Here is a 25,823-nt window from a genome sequence, read left to right on the forward strand (position 1 = left end):
AATTGCCACACAGAGACTGTTTCCCAGCACTGCATTTCCAATGCCAGCCGCTGGCCAATCAGAGGCCAGCAGCTGATATCTGCGTGTCGGCGCAGCGAGTATGACGTCATTGCCATATGCAGATGTCAGCTGCTGGCCTCTGATTGGCCGGCGGCTGGCATTGGAAATGCAGTGCTGGGAAACAGTCTCTGTGTGGCAATTCAGCGCTGCTGTCGGCGGCTCCTCCTGGACCAGGTCGGGATCGTCAAGGGGTCGGACTCTGTGGTGCCTGCGGACAACATCTGCAGGAAGGCCGCCGAGGGAACGGAGGACAGGTGAGAATCATCTTTTTTTTTTTCTATTTTATGTGTGTGAAGAACAACACAGGGGGCACATAGCCACAAGAGGGGACCTGGATGGGGCACAGAGCCACAAGAGGGGACCTGGATGGGGCACATAGCCACAGGATGGGGACCTGGATGGGGCACATAGCCACAAGATGGGGACCTGGATGGGGCACATGGCCACAAGATGGGGACCTGGATGGGGCACATAGCCACAGGATGGGGACCTGGATGGGGCACATAGCCACAGGATGGGGACCTGGATGGGGCACATAGCCACAAGATGGGGACCTGGATGGGGCACATTAGTACAAGATGGGGAACATTACTACAAGATGTTTTCTATTATTACTATATGATGCTAATTGTAAGACAATATTACTGTATGTGGCCAATTGGGGGAAATAAAATTGTAAAAAAAATAAAAAATAAAATAAAGCATGAAAAAATATTGGGCACTAAAAATGCTGTTTTATATGTAAACTAAAGTAAACACAAAAAAGTGCACGTTTATTATCGCCACATCCATAACGACCCAAGCCATAAAAAAATAAACACGGCAAAAATGTTCAAAAGGTGTATACAAAAAAAATGGTATCACTAAAAATGTCACATTGAACAAAGAATGCGGCCCCCCAAATTCAAATTTTTTCCATGTGCGGCCCATATACCCAGCCGAGTTTGAGACCCCTGAACTAGATGGAAAGAGTGTACAAATGAGAATGGATTTTATTATAATTTAGAATAAAAAATGTGAAAAATTTACTTAAAGGGTATCTGTCACCAGATGATTTTTGCTACCCCATCTGAGAGCAGCATGATGTAGAGGTGGAGACCCTGATTCCAGTGATGTATCACTTGCTGGGCTGCTTGCTGCTGTTTTGAAAAAATCACTATTGTCTCTAATGCCAATCTACCACTTCTATGAATGCTGAGTTGTGTATAACCCCGCCCACACCACTGATTGGCTGTTTTCTGTGTACACTGTGCATAGGCAGTAAAAACTACTAATCCGTGATGGGGGCGGGGTTATACAGAGCTCATGAATATGGAGGACTACATGGCAGCAGGTTTACTAGTCCTCTAGTGATGATCTGCGTGATTTTTATCGAAACTATAGCAAGCAACCCTGTAAGTGATACATCGCTGGAATTGGGGTATCTGCTCTTACATTCTCCTGCTCTCATATTAGGTGGCAAAAAATGTAGTGACAGATTCCCTTTAAGACTTGACCATGTCATCCTGGGGTACATAGTTGTCTTCTGCACATCTATCATGTTTCTTGGATTTCTGCACGGGACCTAGAATGGAGAGCACCCGTACCCCACAATGGAGAGCACCCGTACCCCAGAATGGAGAGCACCCGTACCCCAGAATGGAGAGCACCCGTATCCCACAATGGAGAGCACCCGTATCCCACAATGGAGAGCACCCGTATCCCACAATGGAGAGCACGCGTATCCCACAATGGAGAGCACCCGTACCTTTTTCTCCTACTTGTGTCTGAAGGAGTAAGCTTCTCACACGACTTTCTCCTTCTATGGGCATGCATGCAAATTGAGAACACAATTCTCTCTCCGCTTTAGTGAATTCCACGGTATATAGGGAGCTTCTCTTGTGTCAGCTGGAGTTAATTAAAATGAGCTGCAACTTTTTTTTTTACCAAAAGGGTTAATGACGAAGCTGCGATAGCTGTAAGTGAAAACCGCTTCAGCCCTCAGATACGCACAACCTAGTATAGCTAAAGCCGACAGATTCCTGAAGTCAATTTAATTTTGAACCAAAGGGATGAGCCTTACCAGGTTCCCATTACATTGCCCTTGTTACCAAAACAGATGGTCACTTAACTAAAGTGCTAGCAGGAGGCTCAGGCAGAACTGATAACTTGGTGTGGTGACATCACTCTAAGAAATGAATCTGTAGCTTCACCAAGGCAGAGCTTCTACTATCAGTTTAGTGTTTATTTTGTAACTACTAGAAGTTGACGTAATTCGGTATAGTAACATGGTTTCATGTGCACTATGTGCGGCTTTAATGTAAAATGTTCTTTGTGTCACTTTGCTTGTCTAGTGGAGGTTCGGGGAGAGGGGGGGTGGTGATCAAACTGCTTGCCGATATGATACATTACAGAGAGACTGTTTGGATAACAGGTGGTGAAGCTCTGTAACCTTAATTTATTTACATCATTAAAGGAGCTAATTATCAGCTATCCGCAGGATAGGTGATAACTTTAGGATCGTTGGGGGTCCAAACCACTTGGACCCCCAACAGTTGTCAAAACTAAGTACTTTAATCCCCATTAGAAAAGAGCTGCAGTGCGCATGCTTGACTGCCACTCCATTCACTCTCTATGGGACTGCCCGAGCAGTAAAGGCAATGAATGGATCATGTGCACTGTAGCTCCATTCATCTGGGGATAAACGTGCCTTATTCTGGATGACCAATGGGGGTCCCAACAGTAGGACCCCCATTGATCTAAAAGTTGTCATCTGTCCTGCGAATAGTGATATCTTGTTCCAATTCGACGACCCTTTTTAATAAGAAATACTCAGGGGTTGACACAGACAGCAGAGAGCCCCTGAGTATGAACAGTATGTGGACCCCTTGCACCTTCAACAGAAAAGTTGTCCAAATCTGACAATTTCTGCAGGACTGGCCGACATCATATCCGTTTGGGAGCCTCTCAAATTTCCCCTAACATCAGTGACCTACTCCCTTTTCACCATTAAAGGGAATCTGTCAGCAGGTTTTTTGCTACATAATCTGAGGACAGCATGAAGTAGGGGCTGAGACACAGATTCCAGTGATGTGTCACTTATTAGACTGTGTGCTGGTGTTTCCATACAGTGAAAGTTTTATCACCAGGAGATCATCACTGTCTGGACTGGCCACGCCCCCCTCCTCTGGTAAGCAGCTCACTGTCAATAAACAATGTACACGGAAAGCTGTGGTGTGGGCAGGATTAGCTTTCTGAGCTCTGCTTCATGCTACATCTAAAAACTCTGATTGGGTCACAACTGCTGCACTCAGAAAACCAAGTGATACATCGCTGAAATCGGGTCTCTGTCATTACATTATGCTGCTCTCAGATGAGGTAGCAAAAAACCTGGTCACAGATTCCCTTTAAAAACACATGCCCCCATACATGCTCCAACGTGCACATGCATATGTGTTTGAAGTCTGGAGAAATAGTTGTCAGTCGAATGGGTCAGCCTGACGTTCATGGACACTTTATCCCCCTCTCGAACAATCCACCGGTAGTTTTGAGGCAGACAAATCATTAGATCATGCCATATAATTGGCAGTGTGCTTACTCATATACTATGTATGAAATGAGGGGCGTTGCAGTTGGGCAAATTATAGGTAGTTAAAACTGATGGGTGCATTGTGCGTCTTACACTGGAGCTTTTTGGTGTTGCTGTACTCTGTACTGCTATACTACTACAATGCATGGTTTGTTTAACCTCACTAATATCTCTGCATAGCTTGTACACCAGCAAGTAGGACCTGCACTGCTTGCTGAGAATTGATTTGCTGTGGGTGCTTTACTGACATGTGGTGTCTTTCCGTTTTCTGCTGCTTCTCCTCTATCCTTTCATGCAGAACCTCCAACCAAATACCAAATCTCCCAGCCGGATGTTTTTACCGTTAGCCCCGGCAAGCCACTTGATCTGCGCTGTCCTTACAACAACGTGTCCCTGGTGCTTTGGACTAAGGATGGGGTGAAATTAGAATCCGGCAATAGGACGATGATTGTCATGAACTACTTGCTGATAAACGAGACGGCCCTCAGGGATTCAGGGCTGTATGCCTGTGCTGTGCATAAAGGCGGCCAAAGCAATGCGCATTTCTTCCTTGTGAATGTCACAGGTGAGTGACTGGAGAAGAGAGGTGTCACCTATCAGACCAGAATACTCTGTATGTCATCGCCATTTTATTGCAAACAATAGACTGGATTTAACAATTTGTCATTGAAAAGATTAATGAGCCCCCTCCGACTCCGCTCTATTCTTGGACTAAATATTAAAGAGTTCGACCCCTTCAATTTTTTTGCCTCCTTTTTGAGATAGTTCTAGAATATGGAGAGATTCATAAAAGCTCATAAGGGTTGCATGTGGTGTTAGCTTACTTCTACGCTGCACAGCTTTCTAAAATTCACTTTTACTGTTTGGTCACTAGACAACACTAATGCAACCAATGTCCAAATTGGGGTTTCAATATACCCTAAATTTGTTTTTCCATTGCATTTCTGTTTACGGAGTGTGATGCTCTTTTTGTTACAGAGGCCAGCTCTTCAGGAGATGATGAGGATGACAATGATAATGATGTTTCTGAAAATGTCATCAATGACAACAATAATATCAGTAAGTGCGTGAATGTGCGCTCATTAGTTTATATTGGTAATGGCCATTGACCACAATGGGGTTCTGGTGTCCTGGCTTCACTAGCAGGACAGCATATAGCAACTCGGAGAAGACATTCATTACAAATGTGATATTTTCTCCTTTTTGCAGAAGCTCCTTACTGGACCAATCCTGAGAAAATGGAGAAAAAACTCCATGCTGTTCCAGCTGCCAATACAGTTAAGTTACGCTGCCCGGCTGCAGGGAACCCTGTCCCTACTATGAGATGGCTGAAGAACAATAAGGAGTTCAAACAAGAACATCGGATTGGCGGGTACAAGGTAAGGTGACGTTTTATTAATTAGACTCTGGAAAAATCCCTTCTAGTCCATTTCCATATAGTTGCAGTGAATGTGTAGAACCAGGAGAGTATAATTGTCTATTTCTTTTATTGATATAACTTGTTCTTTAGTTACACATATTTTTGACATTTTGTACTTTTAGTTGTTCTGATCTTGTATATGGAAACCATCAGCAATCTGCTGATGGTTTTCTGTTTTTACATCTGCGTAAAATGGACCATTTTTCTCTGCGTCACTCGCTTTGCCTCTACTTTACATCCGTGTTGCACTCATTTTTTTTTTCTCAGCCATCTTTAAAAAGGTAAAGAGGTAGAATGTCTGAACTTTTTATTTTTAATCCATTAATTCTTAGTAATGGATCAGTTGAAAAACGGATGGAACACTGACATTAAAAGAATGTCATCCGTTTTTCATTGGCTCCCCATAGACTGAGTCTGGTCCGCAAAAAGGATGAAAATGAACATATGTTCTGAGTCTCACGGATCTGTTTTTAAAATGTATTCATGTGTGGATCAATGAAACTCAGAATCCATGTGCTGTTTGAAAAAAAAAAAAAAAAAAACGCACACAAATGTGCGTAATGGATGTATGAATGTAACCCAGGGGTAGGGTCACATGCCCGTTTTCTCGACATTCCAGAAAAATGGTCTGATTATTCTGATCAGACTTTGATGCCACGCTGATCAAACTCTGATCAGTTTTTTTCAGACATGGAGAGAAAAAAAAAAGTATCTCCACCTTCTACATTCTGTCAGTTCGTGAAAATCAGACCACACTCGGTCATAGACTTGCATTGACAATTTTGATCCGTCACTCAGATCAAAATCTGGCACGTCTCTGAATTTTTCTGCACGGCCCCACAGAACATCATAGGTACGAGTGCGATAGGTAAAAGTCATGGATAGCACTTGTCCGAGAAAAATCGGACATGTACACGAGCCTTATAGGGTTCTAGTAAAAATTCCCATTTCCCAAATGGTTAATCAGCTTATTTAGATGCTTTTCTATTATTTATGAAGCATAAGCTATAAACCAGACCATAGAGATGGCCATAATAGGATCCATCAACAGCAGCTACCTTATAGTTGTTAATTCAAACACTATACAAAAGTTGTCAAAAGAAGTAAAATCAGCAAGCTAGATAATAAAGATGTACTTGGTGGAGCTTTTGTTTAAGATCCTAATAAATAGACTACCTTTTTTCTTGAAGAGTGCATGGAAGAATGAAATGTAACTAAATAACTGGAAAATGACCTGATCGGTGCAAATTAAAGGGAAGATTTAAAATAAATTGCAGTTCTGTCAATATTTTTTACATAATAATGAAAAAAAAAAAGCAACCTAATTATATGTGGATAATAAAAGAGCCAGGTGCAGAGCAGTTATCAGACCATTAACATGGGCAATTACCCTTAATAGCAGAAATAGCCTCAGATATGATTGTAGTGTTTGGGTGTGTTGGTACTTTGTCTGGCCATAACGTTACTATATGGAGTAGTTTAGCAAGTAAATATTTTCTTTTTTTTTTCCCCTGTATAGATAAAAAATGTCCCTCTAAGTATGCAAGATGATGTAGCCACAATAACAAAAGGGGTAACTTCCTATTGACAGGGCTGTTTAGATGCCCAGGAAATGTAGAGAATGAAAATGTATTCATGCTTGTATAATCAGGATGTCCCTTGGCCTTAAAATGTCTTCTGTTGTAAATTATGGAGATGTTAGAGGCTTTGATCTCTTGCTCGTGTCTGAAATCTTCATGGAGACGTAAGAAATCCTGATTAGCATCTGTAGATTGTATGTATAAACTGTAAGAGAGTATTCTTCACTGATAGAATGAACAGTCGTGTCATTGGAACGTTGGGACCTTGTTGTGGAACAGAAAATATTGCATTAACTGGTGGGAAGACCAACTTATAGCGGTTAGTTTTATATTTTTCGTAGCTAGTGATGGTAGCCATCGAATCAGCATTGATAAGCCACTGAGGAGCAGGCAAAGCTCAGGTTGCCCAGAGTGCTCCACTATACAGTAGGTCTTACATCCCACCAGAAACCAGTGAAGTAGTATCCGACCAACCCAATCTCATATCCCACAAGACATAAGAACATGGAGGCAAAAAATTCTGGTAATGTCAGTTTTTTTGTATATCTCCTCTATCTACTTTTACTCCCAATGTGGATAGTTTTCCCACAGTAGCTATAATGATGTTGAAGAAAATGAAAAAAAACCTGAAAAAATACCACACTGAAAATCTTTAATCCTCTTACAGGATTGGAATGGGTACACGGCACTCCTGAAGAGAGAGGCACAGTTGCCCAAGAAGGATTCCACCCTATATAAACAAAGATTAAAGATACTTGGCACACCAAAATATGCAGTTGAGTTTTTTTATTTTGGCAATCCAGATAACAAGTCAGTGATGTTTCGGGCCAAAGATATGGGCCTTCATCAGACACAGATTGCTCTAGTATCATTTTAAAGTCTTAGGAAAGACAGGACAGCGCTGTGGAAAGGCGCCATGCAACATGTAATTAGGTTTGTCTTAACTCAGCGCTGTCACATCTATCCTAGGTCTTCACCATGATACTAAAGCAATCTGTGTCTGATGAAGGCCCATATTTTGGAGCCGAAACAACACTGACTTATCTGGATTGTTATCAACTGCATACTTTGGAGTGCCGAAATATTATTTTTTCCTTTACAGTCATTTCTCACTGAAGAAATCTAGCTTGAGTTTGAAACTTCAAGTGCCTGATCCTTAAGGCCTTCATACACATTAGATAAAAGTTGTCTGAACTCGCTGATTTCTGTGAGATCTGCCCACCATCATATGTTTTTAGGATACTTTGCAACTCTCCCCTGACAGAATAAATTAGGGAAAATTAAGGATTGGGAGGTTGGAATTTAATCGATTGATCCTTTTGTTCAGTGGGGAGATAAGACACTGCTAGATGATTCTGGCAGCAGCTTTCTCATAGGAAACACATGAATAATCTGTGGAGCAGAGTGTTCCAGTGTGATGGGTCGGGAAAATGTCTGTCAACCATATGATCGCTTGGCCAACAGCAATCTAATGTGTATGGCCAGTCTAATTTTCCCATGACATAATCTGTTTGGGAGAGTCATGTGGACCCCATACATATTCGATGGTAGCCGTTCAGGCAGAAATTGTCAGGTTTGGCAAACTTTAACCTAATGTGTATTGGGGCCTTACTTACAGACAGTGCTCTATTAGAAAAAGTAGGAATATATCTTCTTCCTTCTGAAGGAGAGCTAATTTTTCAAATCCATCCAACCAGATGCCCATCTGTAGACTGCTGTTTCAGAGTTCTTCAGTACCGAGCAGTGTCTAGTTTAGCTATTATGAAAATTTGTCTTCCGTCTGGATGAGAGCTAATTTGCACACCTGAGCATTGCCCGTAACTAAACCTCTATATACAAGCTTGATCTATTCAATAAAAATCAGTACCCTCAAAGAAATCGTTACAATCGCCACCCTACTCAGTATTCATGGAGGTCAAGAACACCAGAAAAACCTGTCTGCAGGTGGGTGTCTAGTTTGGGTGTTATTATTTTTTTTGTTTTTCCTTCTAGATTTTTACAGTCAGTTAGTAATTCAGCCTATGACGTAGTAATGGCATTCCTAATTGTTCATTTTATATATGTCAAGTTTTACACTGTGGTTCCAGAAAGTTCCTCGGATGCCCAGACAGAGGTATCATTGTTTTGTACAGTAACGTACAGTGCTGAGGTTGGTGGACCTTAGAAGTCTATTCAGCACACAGTGTATTGCTTCAACACTTTGACTCATGCTGTAATTGTGCTCGGTGGGTTGTGTACTGTATGTGTGCTTTTTATGTGCTTTGTCTGTTGGAGTTCATATGTGAGCTCTCAGACGGCTGCGTGTTGGTACTTGCGTTGGTGCCTGTGTGTTTTCACTGCACATTTTTATAGCAATATGTAAGTGCTGAACCGACCCCCTCCACAGGCTGGTCTCCCTCCCCGCCTGCAGTGTATATGTAAGCACTCCTGGGCGTGCGTTCAACAGCTGTTGTGTGTGTGTTTTCTCTTGTATAAATTACTGTGTTGGACATCTACCTTTATTTCAACTCTTTGTACTCTCTACACACTTTTACCTGTGTCCTGCTTCTTCAGTTTTGTTCCATTTACTCCTTCTTGTGTTTGCTTTTCTTCTTTGCTGATGAGACACAAAGCCATTTGTAAATCTGGACGAAATAAACAAAACGTACTTTCGAATACTGATAAGGTTACTTTGTAAGAGTAATTCCTACCTACACGGGATCCAAACTGACAGGGATTATAAAATGAGAACATTTTAGATCAAAAACCTAAAACATTTTTATTTCAATTGAGAACTTATTGTATTCTTCAGTTCATGATTCATTTCAGTGAGACAGGGCTAATAATCTAAACACTTTCTAGGGTTATTGTAGAAGAGCATATATTTAGAAATATATAGAAAATATATCATGGATATACAGATAAGGGGTAGGCTATATTCACACTACTGAAATTAAGAGTACAGTTCTATACTGGAAGGCAGGGTGTGGGTACCATCTTGTGTTGATCTTGATACTTGGTGTTTCTTGGTCTTGTTTCTGCAGTCTAGCGTATGCCTTTTGGTCCCTATACACTTTAGACTAACATTGGCCGAGTCTGCCGATTATCGAAGGGTTCGGCCGACAGACAGCCTAATGTGTATGGGCTCTCCTGACAGATGATATTGGGGTAGATAAAAATTCACCATGTCCGATTTCAGACTGCTGGTCCTTTAGTTCTCCAAGACATAAGCTGCCACCAGAGATATCTGGCAGCAGGTCTCTCATAGAAAACACAGCAGCGCTCAAAAGAGCGAGTGCTCCTGTATATGGGAGAGATTGGTAAGATAGTTACCAGCCAAAAAATTGGCCAACCCATTGTTTGACCAAAAAATATCCAAAGTGTAGGAGGGTATTCCCCTTAGAAAAAAAACATGTCTGGTCAACTCTTTCCATATCATTTTGGATCCTTTTTAGGTTCCACCTAAAGATGATATGAGTAGAAATGATGATAATATACAAGTGTCCTGTAAACAGCTTGGTGGGCTAATCTGTCACCTCAATTGTTCACTGCAACATTTTTCTATCTTGGACATTGCAGACCACTGTATCACACTGGGATATTGCCAATGATGTAGCAATATGCCATGATATATCACACTAAGTAGAGTCACCTTTTAGAGTTAAAATTTTTGGTATTATGCCGTTATACATTTCTGCATGGTTCTCCAGTAACAGCATGTTGTGTTTAATGTGGGAGAGAGGAGGCGAAATTCGCAAATGCAAGAAAAGTAACACCATGTATGGAATTTGCATGTAAATGAAAAACAAAAATTTTAAATCTATATTATTCTTTTTAAGTAGAAAAACTACTAAAAAAAATATTTACAATTTTTGTATTTCATTTACATGCAAATGATGTTTTACAATATTCTGAAAACTGCATGATAGCCTAGTTTGATGGATGTCTTTATATATTCTACCTGTTGTCTTTGGGATATTTGTGCCCATCTAAACCAACCTTTTCTTTATATGGCATGAAATCCCTGGTCACAAAATCCAGCATTTCTTTGTCTGCCCCTCCCCAAAACCAAACTTGCTTCATCTCGGGACTTAAGTTTAACATTAACAGAATTCTGTTCCCACATCTGCTGGCCCCGATAAGTCGTTCCCGCCACAGCCCTTTCTACACAGGTTGATAAAGGTAAATAAAAGGCTGAACAAACAGTTTAATCGCTGGGAATTGCCTGAGTACACAGCGCTGATTGTAGCTGAGATGACTGCCCTGGAATGAAGGGCGAGTGTCCTGGAATTTAGCAGACCAGGGCTATGCCTCTCGGTTTAATATGGCCTTGAACCCACAGACATGCCTTCTGGCACCTCGTAGATAGCTACTCATGTTTGTGCGTCTACGTCTTCTCTGCCTTTTAGACATGAAGAGTCAGGATTAAGAGATCGCTATTGATTGACAGCGAATGGCTTTAACATATTTAATGGGAATATAGAATTTGGGATGGGAGCTATAACACTTGTCACTTGGACTGTCAAGGCATGTAGAGCCTCGTCCTACTGGAGTGATTCTGTTTTTTCATTTTGCATGCCTGAGCGACACAGGTGGATTTATCCTGAGTGACCCATTAGCTAGAGATTAGCGAAAAAAGCTCTGGAATGCAATTTAACATGGAATATTACTGACGCTCAGTTGAGGATTTAATCTCCTAACCCCTATTACCTTGTAGTAATCAGCTATTACTCCCTATTGCTCAGTCAACTGGAGCATTGAGGAGAAGAGAAGTTGGTAGTAAACCTTTCACTACTACTATACTAACCTAGTAGTCACTCAATAAACAGACCTCCATTCTAGTTTAGGAAAAAGCCATCCCAAAAAATTATTTTTTTGAGGGACTGATTGACCATCTAATGTTTATGTAGGACTCCCAACTCTACCCCAACAAACAGTAAGAATGGAAAGAAAGGTCTGACCTGTTAAATTTTAATGTCTGATTTTTTTTTATTCATCTAGGACAGTGTTTCCCCAACTCCAGTCCTCAAGAGCCACCAACAGGTCATGTTTTCAGGATTTCCTTAGTATTTCCCAGGTGATAATCGCATCACCTGCACAGGCAAGAATTCCATCACCTGGGCAATACTAAGGAAATCCTGAAAACATGACCTGTTGGTGACTCTTGAGTACGGGAGATGGGGAAACACTGATCTAGGAGGTATGCCACCTTATAACGATAGAGATTGGCTTCTGTGTGAGGCTGGTTCACCCTACTGACCTCGTTTCATGTTGAGCAGTAGTAAAGGTCTCCATACATATTAGAAATAATTGGTTGATGGCCGAGCAACCGTTCATTGACCATTCATCTGGTGCACAATTCTGCAATCAAAGCCATACAGATTTAGTTGATATTGACCATTCTAGTTGTTTGACGTGGCCATATATGTTAAATTGCATTTGAGCAAGTAACAACTAATGTATTGCCGGAAGTGAAGCTTGTGATATAAGAGCAGAAGACCCGAAGACATTCCATAAAATGATTGTTCATGTTTCACCCTCCAAAAAATTAAGCATGGCCAACTTCGTTCCAGGCAATGACTGTGTCATTAGATGGTAAAATGATCCTTTGTTGTTGAATTTCACCTGATGAACAGTTGTTATGCTCAAAGTAGTCCCTGTTTGTACTGTAGTTTAAAGGCCCCATGCACATTGGATAGTTGTTGGCCAAATGATTGTTTATTCGGCTATCTCACCCTACACAAGAACACTGCCAGACAGCTCTGGTGGCAGCTTACCTCCATGGAGAACAGAAGAATCGGCCACTGAAATTCAGCCGCTGAGTAGGGAGGCTCCTAATATCGGCAGCATTGACTGTTTTTTGTCTGTGTATTGGCGCCTTTAATTTTTATACATCATGAACAACACCATTGTGTCTTATCTTCAGTTTCAGGTTCCATGTTATCTGGATGAGTATCTTCTTTTTTTAGAATATCTGCTCAGTTTGCAGAATAGCAGAACATTTACCAGATATGGATGGATCATTTTTTCCTAATCCAAGATGAGCTTTTTAAACAGTTTGAAGAGAAAGCTTTCCTTTCCATATGTCCTTTTGTAAAAACCCATATACTGAAAGGGAATTAAAAGGGATTATTTTCAACTGATTATTTCTAGCAATATAGTTTTATATTGCTTATAATAAAAAAAATTGAAAAATCTCTGCACTTGTTGGTAATAATTGTTGTACTCATTGTTTCTCCTGCTAACATTCTGTTTTTTGGTGCTGAAATTTTTCTGCAAATATACAGTGTGTGCACACACCCTTAGAGGGGCATAAAAAGTTGGGTCAAAGGTTTGGATGAGCTTCTTCAATAAAAATCTTTACGCATATTGAAGCACTCTTTTTAGGTGAATCATACTGTACATAAAACCTAAGGCCTGAGGAACGTTCTGGGATTCCTTTCGAAAAGTGACATAAAGAAAAGAGCCATTGCATACTCTGGATTCCCCTGATCAGAACTGTCCCTCATCACCCTAAAATGATTTCACAATATGAGCTGCTGACAGAACAGAGGTCTCTGCTGAATAGGACTTTGTATACTCTGAAAGGAGGCTTGTTATTCCATTAAAATAAAGCGATACCTGTTCTCCCTTCCCCCACTCCATGCCATCACCAGCTCTACTCCCCTCCTCTGCATTCCTCTGTCTCTCAGCTCTCTGCAATTCTTTCTTGATAGATAGAAGTTCCTTACTCTGTAATTACATTTGGGACCAGTAATGGGCACCAGATTTGCTGTGTATAGGTTTCCAGCATATAGAGAGACCAACTGCGCTGTCTCCGTATCAGTGATGATTATAGTCTGAGTAGTATAAGACTTTTATGTACATATGTAGCAGAGCTTGACTCTTTTTATGGCTGCATTTTTAGTGCATAGTGATAACTCGGAGATCTGATCCGTACTTCTGCCTCTACTTTTGTCCCTTCAATTGCTTACAAGAGAATAGGAAAAAAAATCTTAAACCGTTTTATCTAGCAAAACACACTAGTTTTGTCTATGGAGGTAATAGCTATTGTGCATTAAAATAGCCTCGGCCTTGTTACATTGACAGAAACCTGTCCTAGAATGTTAGGATTGATCGGGTACTTGTGAGCATGTGCAGAAGGAATCTCTGCTGCTGTGACCTGGAAATGGCTTGCCAGTATAGGTAATTTTTCAGGTCACAGCAGCAGAGCTTCCTCCTGCACATGCTCACATGCACCGGACCAGTCCTAACATTCTAGGACAGTGTAACAAGATAGAGGCTATTTTTATGTGCCATAGTGATCACCTCCCTAGACAAAGTTGAGTGTGATTTGCTAATTAAAGGTATTAAGGAATTAATTCATAATGACATTTTTTTTACCATTTTTTTACACTGAGAACCCCTTTAAATATTTTTTTTTATTTGGCCAACTGCATATGATATAGCCATTTTTGTGACGTGAAGAGTGTATTGTCTATAAAAAGATTAATGATAAACTTTGCCTATCTCGTCAGGTTCGTAACCAGCACTGGAGTTTGATTATGGAAAGCGTTGTTCCATCGGATAAAGGCGTATACACTTGCATTGTAGAAAATGAATACGGGTCAATAAATCATACATACAGCCTTGATGTCATAGGTGAGTGGCATTACAAAATTCATCATCACGTGGTCTCAAAGCAAGGAATAATTTCTGCAGCACATACCCGAACCCCAATGCACTGTTTGAGTGTTTTGAGTGTATTATTATAATTTTGCTTAGTTTTTCATGATACTGGAACGTTTTTTTAGAACATGCTTGAGCTTGAAATTAATAATGCCATATGTTGTTGGTGTATTGGAGAATTATGGACCTGGAGCATTGCCGTAAAGGGCAGAAGAAACATGCAAAGCCTTTGAATATATGTTACAGCAAGTATGACAGGTATGTGTGAACGCTTCCTTCACACATACCAGTCAGAGCAAAGTACAACTAGTATAGTTATTTGCTGCAAAAGTGTCACAGAAATTGAATATTTTAACCTTTTGAAAAACTCTTCCAAAAGTATTTTATTTCTTTTATTAAAAGACCACACGTTGTGGCGCGGTATTATGTAATAACCACAAGAACATGCACAAAAACACAATCCAGAGTGTATAGAAATATGGCTTGCTAGCTTTTCTGCTCCAGGTCTACTCCAAAAAACTGTGCCAATTTTTTACTAATGCATCCTAGTACGTTGAATTCGATGAACTGAAGCCTAAATAAATAGGGTGTCGTCCATCCTTGTCAACACTTTAAAGTGGTTGTATATGGAAAAACATGGCTTTTTTTTTTTTTTTTTTAGGAAACAGCACCAATCTTGTTTTTGGACCCTTTGTGGTATTACACTTCAGTCTTATCCGACAGAATAGGAATAAGCACAATACCAAACACAACCTATCGACAAGAAGGCAGCCATATTTTTAGAATCCGATAAAACACCCTAAATGCTAGGGCTAAGGCTAGGGCTGCACAACATTTCTTAGTCAAGTTGTGTGACCAAATTCATTGGTGTGACCTGCTATCACGTGACTATTGCAAATTTGATTTGGCTTTTAAAATTACAGTCAGGTGACATGGGAGTGAGAAGTCAACTTGCATTGAAGCCTATGAGGACAAGGTGGTCATGTGCAAAATTGTTGGAGTTTTTTCTGATGGCTGCACCGGAAAAGGTTGAAAGTTTGCAAGTTGTTAGATCTCATCTTCATGTTTCATGAACTATGTTGCTGTGTACCTCTAGCCTTACTGAAACGTTAATATATCACTGACCATTTCCACTCTCGTAGGCAGAGGTCTATATTCTCTACTCTGGGACTATATTCCTTAGGCTAGAGCCGGGTGATTTTGTCAAAATGCGTCAGTAGTACCAGTTTATTCTATAACTTCCCAAATGTTAAACCTGACACACTATCACAGAGGGCGGCCAGGAGCCGAGGAGGAAAATTCCAAATAAGTCTCCAGGAATAGGTTCTCCTTCCTGCCAAACTGGGCCCAGTAGTGCCATAGCTTACACAGTAAATTAGTTAAATTCAGCATTGCACTCGCACCTACACAATGGGCTGCTTTGTATGTGGCTAGATGGGATCTTGGCATGTAGATGTACTATTTTAAGGTAAAGAAATAGCCCTGCGTTAATGAAAGTTAAATGTTTGAATCCAACATGCTTAATGTCTTATGCAATCTTTGGCTTACTTGCTGTTGTCAAACTACAAACTACACCTTCCATCATCTGTCTCTTACCTGCCAAACTTTATTCCCCCTTAGTGCCGTGGACTACATATGCCTTCCATTCCAAGCAGCATAACCAAGGAGGAGTAACTTTTTTTTTTTAACTTTCATCAAATATTTTAATGCTAGTCATACACATTACATAGCTGTTAGCCGCACAATTTTCTGGCTAACCATTATCTCTCCCAACACCCCCATACAGAAGAACTCTTGGCCGAGAGTTCCTGTGTTCTCCATGACAGTGGCTTATCTTACCGCAGTACAAAAGGATTGAATTACAACCTCCTAAACCTTATGTTGCCTGACATAATCTCTAGATGGTCGTCCAATCCTACCGAGATCATCAGGTTCATTTGACTATTATCTAATGTGCATGGGGGTCTTCCCTCACGATATGGACCCAGCGAGGATGTATGACAATATACTGTGATAACCAGTCCCTTTCACCTCCATCTGAACTGCATTGAACCAGTATAATAGGATTTGTCTTCATTGTGCTTCGATAAGGTCCATGTAATTTTTTACTACCATGGCAGAAGATCTTGGCGGGAGCTAGCCAGCAGAGTAATGCATGTTATGATTTTCTACAAAAGTGCAATAATGGATAGACCAGGTGTGCAGCTATGGTGCTCGTGCCAATATCGAGATTATGTTACACCTTTCCTGCATTTAATGCAGACAGTGAGTGACAGGACACAACATAAAGATGAGATATTCTACAAGGTAACAGGAAGGATGAGGAGAGTGCAATGCTCCTCTATAGATTTGTGGGCTCAGGAGGCGTGAATCTGTAGGACAATAGTCATGGATTGCTGAAGATGAGATTATTAGATGTTCACTCTTTGCATGCTGTCCTGCCCTGACTTGCCTGTTCAGCAGGTGGGGAAGAAGTTGTTGACATACATCGAAAATGGTTAGGTGAGCTGGAAGCAGAGACATGACTGTGCAGAGCTCACGAAGCTGGAGGCATCTTCTGCACCGTGACTGCTACCACGTGTGGAGTGGTGATGAGCGCCAAGAAAGCACCAAGTGTAGTAGTTGTAGTAGTAGTGATTGTTGTTTATACTGTGCTGGATGGTAAGACTAGAGAATTTTTGGGAGGACTCTACAACATATATTATTTATACGACTTCAAACCAGATACTGATAAATAGTAATTTCTTCTAATCTGTTTTTATTTTCTGATTTTTTTTCTCTATATTCTGTACATGATTATTTATTTATTTCATTTTACTAAGTTACATAGCGCCATTAATTCCACAGCACTTTACAGACATCATCGCTATCCCCATTGGGGCTTTCAATATAGATTTCCTATTGGTATGTCTTTGGAGTGTGGGAGGAAACTGGAGAACCCGGAGGAAACCCATCTAGACATAGGGAGAACATACAAACACCTTGCAGATTTTGTCTTTGATGGGATTTGAATCCAGGATCCCAGCGCTGCAAGGCTGCAGTGCTAACCACTGAGCCACCATGCTGACCTGTAGGCACAGTATAGATTATGGGGGCCACAATCTTGGATTAGTTTTCTTTGCAGCATTTAGATATCTTTGCAACAGCCAATCGACCTGAGAGGTTCATTGACACCTAAAGTGGTGTGTTGTGGGCATGCCTTGTGATCTGTGCAAATGTCTTTATGCAGGGAGGGAGAGGAAGTGAGCTGTGATATCACCTATTGTCAATGGTGACTTGTACAATATCTACTGCATATAGAGGTGTTATGTGTCTGTGATATCTACAGAACAGGATTGTTCGACTTCAGTGGTCAGGGTGAAGACTTCAAGATTTCTGGGTTAAAAGAAAAAAAAAGGAAACATTTATATTATACAGAGAGTGTATTGTATGTAAAAGTAAAAAAAAAATCAGAGATTTAATAAAATATGATTACCATAATAATATTTTTTTATGATGATACATTATGGTTAGACATCATACATCTGAAAACATCAGATACTGTGAATCAGTGCCCAGCTTTTCACAGAAAACATAGTTTGAACAGTCGGCCAAGCACCATAGGGAGAGACGTAACTAGTCCAATATGGCCAACTTCTTCCCGCCCCGCTCCAGTTGATTGACAGGTCTCACCCATGTGGGAAGAAGTATTTCAGCATAAACCATAACTGGCTGCAATTACACAGTCAGGCTCAGATTGATACTGCCCATGGTTCGGGCAGCGTAAATCTAGTGACAGATTCCCCTTAAGGGCATTGTCCCATTATTCAGGGTGAACACTTTTTATTCATTCCTGGTAAAAAAAAACAAACAAACAAACTACAATTTAAGTGTTTGGTGATGGTGAACTTTGAGAAATGTGGCATTGTACAAATCACATCATAATATTCACTGTGATCATCCTGAGTGCTCAGGGAACGTATTACAATATATTGATTCATACAGTTGCTCTATGAAGGACATCATGAATATGATGACCAGGACAGCCGTTAACCCTGTTATTGGTGATGTCCCAGATTGGCCTAGGATGAGTTCCCTTGCTGGCCCCATTACCCAATGTGCTTCTAGGGCAAAGGAAATGAAATCCTGCTGCTGAGCTCTGAAACCCAAAGCTCGGAAAGTGAAGGAAAAGCAAGAAAGTAAGACTTGTAATAACACCGTGGCTGCTCCCATAGGAGGCAAATAGAGGCTTGTGGGGGAGCTGTAAGGTTCCAATTATGCAGGGATCATGTGCAGAAACCTGCCTTTTTTTTAACAAAGTCAACTTCCCACAAAATGTTTGAAGGAGAAATGAAAAGGCGCATAGATTCCAAGCCAGACTGCATTAAGCACGGCTTTCCAGCACTCACCGGCAGAGGAATTTGGTGGAGCAAGCACACTTGAAACCTGTTTGTGAAGGAACGGATAAGGGCACTCAAAGGATGTTGTTCCTTGATACAGAAAATCCACTGCACGCGGTTATAGAAAATTATTCCTAAAACTCAACTTTCTGAAGTCATCAGACTCAAATACTTCAATGTTCTTATCTCATCCTTGCACACAAAAAAACATATGGGACAATTTTGTAAGAAGATTTATTACCACCTCAGAACGTGTTAAAAGAAATTGGGCTATGTGGAGGAAACAATTGCAAATTTTTTTTATTTAAAGTTAGCCCCTTGCAATAGATATAATGCCTCTCATGGTGATCATTCTTCATAGTCCCAAAGGAGTCCACCTTTCCTATAGATATCCATCTCAGAGGAGTCTTCCTTTGACCCCCATGGATAATATAGATGTTCATCTAATTGGCCCTAGAATCTAAGAATATTAAGTGAGTTCAAGGACATCGATCACAGATCAATCTTTTATAGACAAAAAAAACCCATATATTTTTGTATAATATCCTTTGAAGGGAATTATACCTTAATTTTTATTACAGTTTTCGTTTTATAAGTCATTAATACATATGAAAATAAGCAACTTTGTAATATAATTTATTAGAGAAATCAGTTTTTTTTCTTCCTCCTGGACTAATCTTTCAATCTCAATTCATGGGTAAAACCTATATTCAGTAAAGACAGTCTTTCCCATTACTGAGATAGGAGATGACAGTTGGTACTTTTAAAATTCCATGGAGGGAGGAGCTAGGAGACAGTCATTCTTCTGAAACAACAGTTAGTGTTCTCCATATACTTTGAGAACCATTATCTTCTATCTCAGTAAAGGGAATATCTGTGTTCACTGACGACAAAATTCTCAATTTTGGGGTAAAATCTAAGATAAACATCAGCTCAGGAGGAAAAATAAGTAGATTTCTCTGATAATATATATTGCAAAGTTTCTTTTTTTCATATGTACTATTGGCTGGTGTATAGTTTGGTCTTTTTTGTGGTAACACATGGATGCGAATCATGAACGATAAAGAAACCAGGTAGAAGAAGAATCAATGCCTTTGAAATGTGGTGCTGGAGAAGGATGTTCTCAATACCATGGATGGCAAGAACAAACAAACAAATCTTGGAACAAATCAAGCCAGACATGTCACTAGAAGCAAGGATCACCAAGTTACGACTTGCCTACTTTGGACACATCATACGAAGAGAGCAATCACTGGAGAAGGACATCTTGGTCGGAAGAAGCCGAAGAGGAAGACCAGCAACCAGATAGCTTGATACTATCAAAATAATGGCGGAGAAGACCCTGGTGGATCTATCTAGGCTTGCACAAGATTGATCTTCCTACAGATCGTTCATCCATCAAGTCGCCATGGCTCGAGATCGAGTCGAAGGCAGTACACCGAATCTATTTATACATCTGTAGATTTGTCAGCCGACCTCTATTCTGTACACATCTGCTTTCATGTTGGAACTAAATAACGTCAACATGAAAACAATTTCCGTGAAAGTCAAGTTTGTGTTGTCTGCTATTTATAAGTTGATTGTAATATGACTTTAGTTAGCACAGGGTTAATGAAATAGTTCCGCTGCTAAAAGGTTGTCCAGGAAAGGATGCTGACATAGTTTAGGCTGGGTTGGTGATTGCAGCCGTGATAGTGTTCTTGGAGGCTCCACAGCTGTCTTCTGACCACCTTGCTCCTATTCTTTGCTTAATGTCTCTTCCTAGAAATGTAAAACGTTTTACTTACTCTCGAAGTCTTGTGCCTTTTTACCTCCTCTTTTTATTAAACTATATATTGGTTATACTGCGGAAAGAAGTAGACAACTACTTACATCACTCAAAGCTGCGGCTTCATTGAACATTTGGGATGCAGTTGGTTCATGTAGGGGAAATGGAGTCCTTCTGAGAATTGGCACCAAGTGTTAAATAGGGAAGAAATTCCAGGACAGTCCGTAAAAATAGGGCACTTTTTTCCCTTTCCATAAGAAAAATTTAAGTCATCTGTGATTTTTTTTTTTTGAAGTTGAAGGAACTTATACAGATTATTTTGATTGTAATTATCTCCTTTTACAGTTTATAGTGAATGCAGCTGATGTCTTCATATCATAATTGTAGGTGGCACATGTGTCACAATCATAATGACTTATGATGGTTTTCCAATGTGTCTGTAAAAAATATTGTCTTCTCTTGAGTTTTTGATAACCGTCCTGAAAAAATAAAAACTGAAGTTGGCAACCCTGCTCACCGAGTGCCCCATAGCAACCATGTTAGATCCTTATGGCGCACATACATACATACAGTAAAATTAGTAAAATCTTCACCTTGTTCTTTCTAAAAGCAAAAGGAATCCAGGGATAGTCACCCATAATGCGTCATGAGGCCATATTCCGAGAGCATTTATGGATCTTAGGAGTAGTATTTCACAGGGGGGCTATTTGACATTTGTTTTATGGAGTCCAGAATGATCTTCTTCTCCATTGCTTTGTTTCTGTCTGGTCTTGGTGAGCACAGTGTCCCTTGTTTAACTTAATGGGTAGTAAAATGTAGGCAGGGAATCATTTATTGTGACTTCAAAGGAAAAAACACAGTTTGATAAATGTATCTGTTGAACCACACATCAGTCTCCAGTACTCTACATCAGTGCCCCAAATCCGGAGTGATCGTTTTAAGATTCCTGTCCCTTTTTTATTTTATTTCTCCCCCTTTTCCTTCTATTCTTTAACTTACTGCAAGTTAAACAAGGTTGGCGCTTGTGCTTTGGCTGCCAGGATTACGTCAGCGGACCAATTCCCCACAGAGTGCCAGGGAGAGCAACCTGCATGAAAGCCGCCTTTGTTCCAGGGAGGTGTGCTGGCTTTACATGAGGCTGCTCTCTGGACGTCTGTTTGTGAAACAATTTATTGGAACATGGTATGTGTGTGTGTGTGTAAGACGCTCCCAGAGATTGGATTCATTTCGCTCCTTAACACCTTCCTTGCCAGTGGAATACAGAGCGCAATTAAACATCAGTAGCCTCAGTATTTGAAAGTTTGTTGCGAAGATTAAAATTAGAAAGTGTCAATCTCCTTTACTCATCCACATTATTACTCTTTTCCGCTCTTCTCATAACCTCAAAAGTGTGAAAAGTAACGTCGTTCTTGCGTAAGGAGTGACGAGAGCTGCTGCAGGTGGGAAAACTTCTGGATGGTAATAGGAACCCCAAATAGTATTGTGAAATCAGAGTTACCAAGAAATGAACCAAGATGGCATTCAGGCAAAAGTTGGTTATCAGATGAATGTGACAGGACACTGTAGGAGACATGGCATTGCTTGGCACCATGATTTCCTCTAAGTATTGTGTCCATATATAAAGGTAACAAATCCTGATTCAGGTCAATATTTCCACCATTGTTGGTGGATTCTAGAACCATACAGGTTAATTGGAGCACTATGTGCCACAGATGACAGAAATGTTGGCATCCAAAAGTAAGGGCAGGGAATCCATGCCCCCTGTTTCTTTCTTCTCTGGCCTGTATAAACTAGCATGTTTTCTATTGTCCTCCCCTTGGCGGTATGATTTGAAGATCGAGTTTTTCCCTCCTCCCTCCCCATTACTTACAAATACACATCTCCCTCCCTTCCAACTTGGCACTAATTTTGCTTCAGGGACCCTTGCCAGGAACTTAACGGGTTTACAGACTGGAGTTATTCCCCCCTCCTTCATTGGCGTCTCTACCCTTATTTATTTTATAACATATATAACTTTGAACATATATGCTTGTGGTGTAAATGTGTGATCTATTGTAGAAGGTCCTCAAATACACTTTACACATTTAATGTAGAACAGTCTTACAAAAATACCGACCTTAAGCTACAATTTTTTTCCTTTTGCTCACCAATGTATTTCTTTTTCATTTGTGATTTTTTTTTTGGGGGGGGACTAATGTTCTTTAGAATGCTCCATTAAGTTCCTTGTGTGCATTTCACTAAAGCAAAGTCCATGCTCCAAATCTTAAAGATCCTCGTTAAGGGCAAAAAATCTGAAAATTGTTTAGAGTTTTTTTTAATGCCCTGTCTGTTTTGTTTTTTTTCCAACAGAGCGCTCCTCTCATCGACCTATACTTCAGGCAGGCCTCCCAGCCAACACGACTGCCTATGTTGGAGGAGATGCAGAATTTGTATGCAAGGTATACAGTGATGCTCAGCCCCATATTCGCTGGGTGAGATATGTGGAAAAGAATGGAAGTCGATATGGAGTAGATGGGATCCCATACATGAAGGTCTTGAAGGTAAGAATCTGTTACGTAGCATAAATGTGTAAAGCGTTTTCTTGATGAATTCTTCCTTAAAACCAGAATATAAAGTTATTAGTCTTGATATCAGCCCTTCTGAAACACTTAACTCCTAGTGTTTAATGGAACATCATCAACCATCATCAACCTCCAGTACTTCCATTGTTGTAAAAGAAGAGTAGAAAATTATATAACACCTCTAGGACTTAAGGCCTATACACATTAAACTAATGTCAGCCAAACCAGTTGATATTGAAAAGTTCTGACGACGGTCTAATGTATATGTTGGTGCCGGCGACTGATTTTTGAGAGCGATGTCGATCGCGCGTGACCAATTTTGGACTACTGATCACATTGTTCTTCTGGAGATAAGCCACTGGCCAACGCGTCAATCGGAGGCTTTCTTCTAGTGAACACGAGTGCTCAACCGATCAATCACTCCTGTGTATGGGAGAGTTGGTTGAGATGACTAAGAGCCATATCGTCGTTCCGCTGACAGCCATCTAATGTTTATTACCAGATTTATACACTTGGATATGTCCTCAATGTTTTATTTGTTGGGAGCTAGACCTCTTGGGATCCCTATTGATTATAGCGAGGCAGTCGCATTATTATTTTAGGGTTACTGTACCCCCTCATTGTTGGCATTGGCACAGAACTCAACCTCTGGAGTGTCAGGTCCCTTATCTTCTCATCAGTCCTTACTAATCAAGCATTACTGATTAATCCTAATTGAAAAATACCTTTTACCTTACATCATAATAATGTATGCAATATATTTAATGTGTTGTAGAACATTCATAATTTATCATGAGTAACAAAGAGAAAAATTTATATTTTTGAATAGAATAATTCAAGTTACAGGGGTATTCCCATCATCGTATATGCCATCAATGTATGCTAGATGCAGGTCTCACCTCTGGGACCCCCACCGACCACTGTGAATGGAGATGTGACAGCACATGTGTGACTCTCTCCATTCTGAGATGGGAATACCTCTTTACGAAGTCTACCAGCAATAGCATTGCAGCCATTTTTAATGATCATGTTGCATATATAGGGACACCAATACCGATGCACCCAATAGTCAACAGCTGTATGTTTTTCTTCCTGTGTCACCTGCCCGTGTTTAGCACTCAGGAATAAACAGTTCCAGCGCTGAGGTGCTGAATCTGTACAATGTGACAGAAGCAGATGCTGGTGAATATATTTGCACAGTCTCCAATTATATTGGAGAGGCCAACAAGTCAGCCTGGCTCACAGTGGTGAAGAAAGAAACAGGTAACGTCCCCTGCCGCTGCACACGGGCTAAGGTGCTTTTGGCGAAGGTGGCGTTTGACAAAAATCTGGAGATGGTGTTATGCCGTACTGAATTACGGCCATGGAAAAATACCCATTGAGCTAAAGGATTTCATTAATTATTAACCCCTTCTGTTTTCCCCTGACATTTTGATACCCCAACCTCCTCTTGTTGTGTTACATGTTCTTCCATATTTGTCTACCTCAGTCTTCCTCCTATGACCTTCACACATATTGGAGCCCAAAGCTATATTCAGAAAGTTGCAACACATTAATCAGGACACCTTGCTTCTCTTAATGAGGTCAATGGTTCCTCTTAAATTAATAGGTTATCCTGATACGATTGTTGACTTGGACCATTTAGGGTATGTGCACACAGTTTTGTTTGGTTTTTTTTAGACGCCGGCGTACCCACAACGCTTTTGAAGCACAAGATGCTTATTTTCCCTGAAGTGTCCATTTTTATGTCTACTTGGCTGTCTTTTTTGGCAAGTTCCAGCCGGCATGTTTTTTTTTTTTTTCGTTTACTCCATTTATAATATAATGTCTCCAAAATAATTGATCAGTCACTTCATTTATCCGCGTCATGGTTTTCGAAGCCCGAAGCAATGAAAAGAAGTGACAAACGATGGACTATGCGCACAGCATGTCACTTTGACATTGCTGTGCATATGTTCTCTCTTTTTGGTGATTTTTAGCACTTTTTCAGGCTGAGCCCACCTGAAAAAGCCGTTTTGTGCGCATACCCTTATTGCCTAACTTTACTTTATGAAGCAATAGACAGTAAATAAATCTTATTACGAGTTGAACATTCAGCTACATTTTATGTTCTTCTTGATTAGAACTAGGCAAGTCGATAGCGTTCTAATACCTTCCCTCCTTATCTTGTATAAGAAGATGAAATCCTTACTTGTGGGTCTGATTTTTTCCATGTTCTGTGATTGCATTGCATGCATAAATGGTGGTAATTTCTGGTGAAGGGCAATGTGCATTAAACTGCTGTCTGATTTCATAATGTTTTCATGGTGGCTCTTGGTGTGTTGGGTCTTTTGGAGAAGGTCTCTGTGGAAAGCAAGGGAGATCCTCAAAGGTCAATGTGCCTCTCCAAGGCTTGAGACGTCTCCTGAGCACACGCCACGTGTTTCCTTTTCTCATGGGGTATTGCTTTTCTTTTTCTCTTTTTGCCATCGTTCTCTTCCAGGCTGCCGGTGTTAACATTACAGATGAAGAAATAGAAGTCTTATATGTCAGAAATGTTTCTTTTGAGGATGCTGGGGAATATACTTGTATAGCTGGAAATTCCATTGGGATTTCTCAACACTCTGCCTGGTTGACGGTTCTGCCAGGTATTATCCTCCTGTCTTGGGTTTCTGTCTTTAACTTTTCTGTTGCTGGGGTAAACCATGAACACTGCTCCTGTCCAAGGAAACCAATATAAATCCCGCAAGAAAAAAACACTACTGATCTATTTTATATTCTCTGTATCCTTTATGAATAGAACGTTAACCACTCTGACCTTAATTTAGGGGGATTTGGAGCCGAGTAACCGTGTTTACCTC

The 25,823-nt window shown here is 40.5% G+C and overlaps 1 protein-coding gene across 7 annotated transcripts in view; it reads left to right on the plus strand.

The window, feature by feature from the left end:
- FGFR2 (fibroblast growth factor receptor 2) overlaps positions 1–25,823 on the plus strand; it is a 91,224-nt gene that overhangs the window by 47,703 nt on the left and 17,698 nt on the right. For 2 of the 7 annotated variants that reach the window (XM_073685374.1, XM_073685371.1), the window contains exons 3-8: positions 3,927–4,193; positions 4,607–4,687; positions 4,838–5,007; positions 14,125–14,248; positions 22,772–22,962; positions 24,099–24,246. In XM_073685374.1, coding sequence (XP_073541475.1) covers positions 3,927–4,193; positions 4,607–4,687; positions 4,838–5,007; positions 14,125–14,248; positions 22,772–22,962; positions 24,099–24,246 — 981 coding nt within the window. Of the gene's footprint in view, positions 1–3,926; positions 4,194–4,606; positions 4,688–4,837; positions 5,008–14,124; positions 14,249–22,771; positions 22,963–24,098; positions 24,247–25,465; positions 25,611–25,823 lie in introns of all 7 variants that reach the window. The other 5 variants (XM_073685372.1, XM_073685375.1, XM_073685376.1 and 2 more) reach the window with 4 other exon arrangements.

Source organism: Phyllobates terribilis, unplaced genomic scaffold, assembly GCF_046119375.1.
Source record: "Phyllobates terribilis strain yellow unplaced genomic scaffold, ASM4611937v1 Scaffold_5__5_contigs__length_657084704, whole genome shotgun sequence".
Classification (NCBI taxonomy): domain Eukaryota; kingdom Metazoa; phylum Chordata; class Amphibia; order Anura; family Dendrobatidae; genus Phyllobates; species Phyllobates terribilis.